The following is a 3,790-nucleotide window of genomic DNA, read 5'->3' as shown; positions in this document are numbered from 1 at the left end:
GGGGCTGCCCAACCAACCCACACCTGGGGCTGCCCAACCAACCCACATCTGGGGCTCCGTTAGACAGCAGAAGGAGGGGAGAAAAAGCAGAATAGAACGGAAGGTGGAGTTAATCAACCTTTAAAAGTAATGAATGGAGATTACATTGCCACAGATGATATGGACTAATTTATTCACACTCCTCAGAAACAGTCACTTTGCTAAAGAAACATGTTTATCTATTCTATTCTAAATTACCTGGGAGCAAGTCACCGACAGTGAGTCATCTGTGGGCAAACAATGAATTGACAGTCTCAAACACCAAAGTGATTTTATGACTGAAAATGATGATGTTTTGTGCCGCTGAGTTTCATGCTGATCAATGTTTCTATTGGTAACGTGCAAACACCTCCAAACCCATTCTGTGTTGTGGTGCTGAGGGTATCGATAACCTGCCACAGCCCAGGCTCCAGCTCCTGTCCCACAGCCTGATTTCCTGTCTCTCACACAGAAACCCTCTCGTGGCGTCTCAGAACTCTCATTTCAGCCATCCCAAAAGCACGGGGAGCAGCCCATGCTGCCAGGCTCTCCTCCAAGGCATGAGCTTCTGCTGGAAAAGAGGAAAAACAAGCACACACATCTGCTGCAGCAGGCTCAGTGCTGGGAGGAGCTGTGAACGTTCCTTCCAGCCAGTTCTGTTCCCCAGGCCCTGGTTCCCCACAGCAGGGCCAGCAGCCCAGCCCAGCATTCAGACTTCATCAAAGTGCTGCCAGAGGTACTTGAACAGTTTTACATCTATGCCACATAGTTTCAGAAAGGCAACAGTTGTTCTTCAGCAACAACCTTTCCAGTTTCACACCAGTGTTCTGCAGATCTACTGAAACAAGAGTAGATTTAATTTATAAGCACCACAGAAAGGGGAACAGCAAGTAGTTAACAAGCACATAACCTAGTTGCTCACTGGTCCACTGTGCCCTTGGCTCTGCAGAACAGACTGGATGCCTCTCATGGAGCCCTCAGCATCCAGCTCCAGCATCAGAACCCTCCCCGGGGCCATGGGAGGACACTCTGGTCAGGCTGGCAGGTGAGACACTTCTCTCACACAGGGAACAACCCCAGGACGCACCAAACCACTCCCAGGCTTCACACCTCTCCCAGCTGCCTCGTGCATGTGCTAATTTATTGTCAGTGCACGTAATGCTGTGACAGATCTAAGCTATTGCTGGAATTAAACCTGTGCGAGAACAAGATCTCCCCAGGAGGAGATTGATGCCTTCGAGACCCACTCAGACCATAATTCCTTTATATATCACTATTCCACAGTCCACACTTAATTCTTGTTTTCCAGGTTCTTGGACAGCTGCAGATACACGAGTCCCAAAGCAGCACTAATAACAATATTGAACAGGCTGCTGTGATGGTCCCTGGAAATGAGCCCTGATGGATTTGGGGCTGTTTCTCAGCTTAGCTGTGCCAACTGCATCCCCGGGGCTCTGATAAAACACCAGAGAACCACAAGGCACCAGCAGATCCACAACCAAGGCAGGTCTGTGCTGTGCCCGCTGCATCCCAGTGCCAATCCCTCCCTGAGCTCCAGCATTTCCCACTCTCAGGGTCAGCAACCATCCAGGAATTCACAGCCAAGCCGCTGGAGCTGCTGCTTCCCGGGAGAGCTCATTTGGAGCCGAGGCAATGCCCGCCTGTTCAGGTACCCATTTATCCAGGTGTTATCCCACAGCACCCTCAGGTGCATTAACTTGGGGTGTGCTCCTGCCAGGATCAGTATGGGTGCCAAAGGTGCCAAACCCCAGCCTGCTCACAGGGACCAGGCACTCTGCCTGCTCCCCCCATGCCACGTGGGGACACAAGGGCAGGTCCGTGCTTGTGCTGTGCAGCCCCAACACCACTGTGGTGGCACCAGCGTGGCCACACCTGGGCTCCAGGGACACCCAGGGGAACTCACTGTCCCTGCAGCCCCCACTGCCCTCCCCAGACAGGGATGGCAGCACCACTGACCAAGACAATCAACTGGATTGGGAATTGTTGGTGTTAGACCAGGGGAAGGAGAGGGACTGCAATGACCTGGAGCTGAATTCCACCCTCAGAGTACTCCAGCATAGAATGTTGGTGTCCACACACACACTGGCACGGGATTCAGAAGTTAAACCCGATGCTTTCCTTCCAGGCCTGTTCCACACCCCCTCCAGGAGCTGGCTGCTGTGAATTATTCAATGGGGCCATATCCATTACCTCCTGTGCCTCGGGAAGCAGATGGAGTAACACCTGCTCTCCTTTACCTGAGCACGGGCATCAAATCTTAATGCAGAGCTTGGGGTAACCAAAACCTCCACATAAAACCAGGGTTTGGCACTGCACCACACCAACTCCAACACAGGAGGCTCTTTCCTCAGGATCTACAAATAACTCACTTTTTCCTCAAACAGGCTCAATTTCTTACACAAAAGCTGTGTCTATTCCCAGTCACTTTGACTCAACAACAAGTATCAAATAAAATCAACAATGCCAGATACAAAGAAACACATCAGTATATATCACTAACAATGCCCTGAATCTTTTAAACATTTTTTATACTGGGCAAAATGATGTTTCAAAGCACAGTCCACGACTAGTTTGTTTGATTTTAAATTACAGATAATCATGTCATAAAAATGCCTTCTGAGCTACCCAGTTTTGGCAAACCAGCACTTTGCCAAATGTAAGTTTTTTTCTTTAAAAGCACATAACCCAACATCCTTAAGGATGAGCAAAATACAAAAATTAACTTTATCTAGCATGATTTCTCCTCTCCACAGCATTTACCCTCTATCCACTTAGAGCCTTAAGCTAATTGCCACTTTCCATCAAGCGCTGACTTAAATTGAACAAAATCAGACATTATAAACTACAAGTTATTGAAGAAAGTTATTCAAGATGTCTTCCTTTTCTGTACCATCTCCTGCAATTCTTGAAAAGACCCATCCAGTGCTGTTTCATTCAAATTTTACACATCATTTGCATGTGTGTTATACTATTTATAAGCACTACCAGAAAAAGCTACAGAAACTCTTCTCCAGAGAAAGCCACAGCAAAATGCCCAACAGATGAAAAGGTCAAGAATGTTTTTGTTCAAGGCAAATGCATTTGCAATAATTTAAGCTAACACAGAAGTGCAGTTTGTCCTTATCATAGGAGCAGTATCTCGTATAAAAACTACGTGTTTTCATGGAGAAATGTTCTTTCAAGTCAATACAAAAATACCAAGTTTTCTTGTTAAACAATGAGGAATACACACACATTTTTCAAACCAGCAATGTCCACAGAAATACTGTATGTAACTTAACAATCAGAAGGATTAAGTTACCTGATTTTTCTACAAGCATTCCCAGAAATGTTACGAGCTCGTCCTTTGGCAATCCCAAACTCAAACATCCTCAAACATCCTTACCTTTTTCTGGACTTAGATTTTTATATACTTCAAGGTCTGCCATTAAATTTGTAACTCATGCATTATTGGCAAGCAGAACGGAAATCCTCCCTGCAGGAAAGCCTCAGTTCAATCTTCGTGTCTTCAGAGCTAACACATGTGGGAAGCAATCCTTGGAAGCACGGCAGAGCTCTGCCAGCCCTGCTCTGCAGGACCAACGGCGAGATCCTCGTGATCCATCCGCAAATCCAGGGGCAACACCAGCCAACTTTGCTCACAGGCGGGAAGCACAGCCCGGGAGGGGAGCTGGGAGCATCTGCTCCGGGCTGTGCTCAGGGATGGGGAGCTGGGAGCATCTGCTCCGGGCTGTGCTCAGGGATGGGGAGC

General features: G+C 47.7%; 1 protein-coding gene across 5 annotated transcripts in view; it reads right to left on the bottom strand.

The window, feature by feature from the left end:
• Positions 1-3,790, bottom strand: part of PLCH1 (phospholipase C eta 1) — a 63,987-nt gene that overhangs the window by 39,047 nt on the left and 21,150 nt on the right. The window contains exon 1 of one of the 5 annotated variants that reach the window (XM_027685828.1): positions 3,425-3,479. The exons of the other annotated variants lie outside the window; for them this stretch is intronic. Within the exon in view, the coding sequence (XP_027541629.1) occupies positions 3,425-3,467 (43 nt within the window). The 5' untranslated portion in view covers positions 3,468-3,479. Of the gene's footprint in view, positions 1-3,424; positions 3,480-3,790 lie in introns of those variants that run through there. 5 annotated transcript variants of the gene reach the window in all.

The sequence above is a fragment of the Neopelma chrysocephalum genome, unplaced genomic scaffold (genome assembly GCF_003984885.1).
Source record: "Neopelma chrysocephalum unplaced genomic scaffold, ASM398488v2 Primary Assembly neopelma1_69, whole genome shotgun sequence".
Lineage (NCBI taxonomy): Eukaryota > Metazoa > Chordata > Aves > Passeriformes > Pipridae > Neopelma > Neopelma chrysocephalum.
This window is presented reverse-complemented; position numbering and strand designations above follow the sequence as displayed.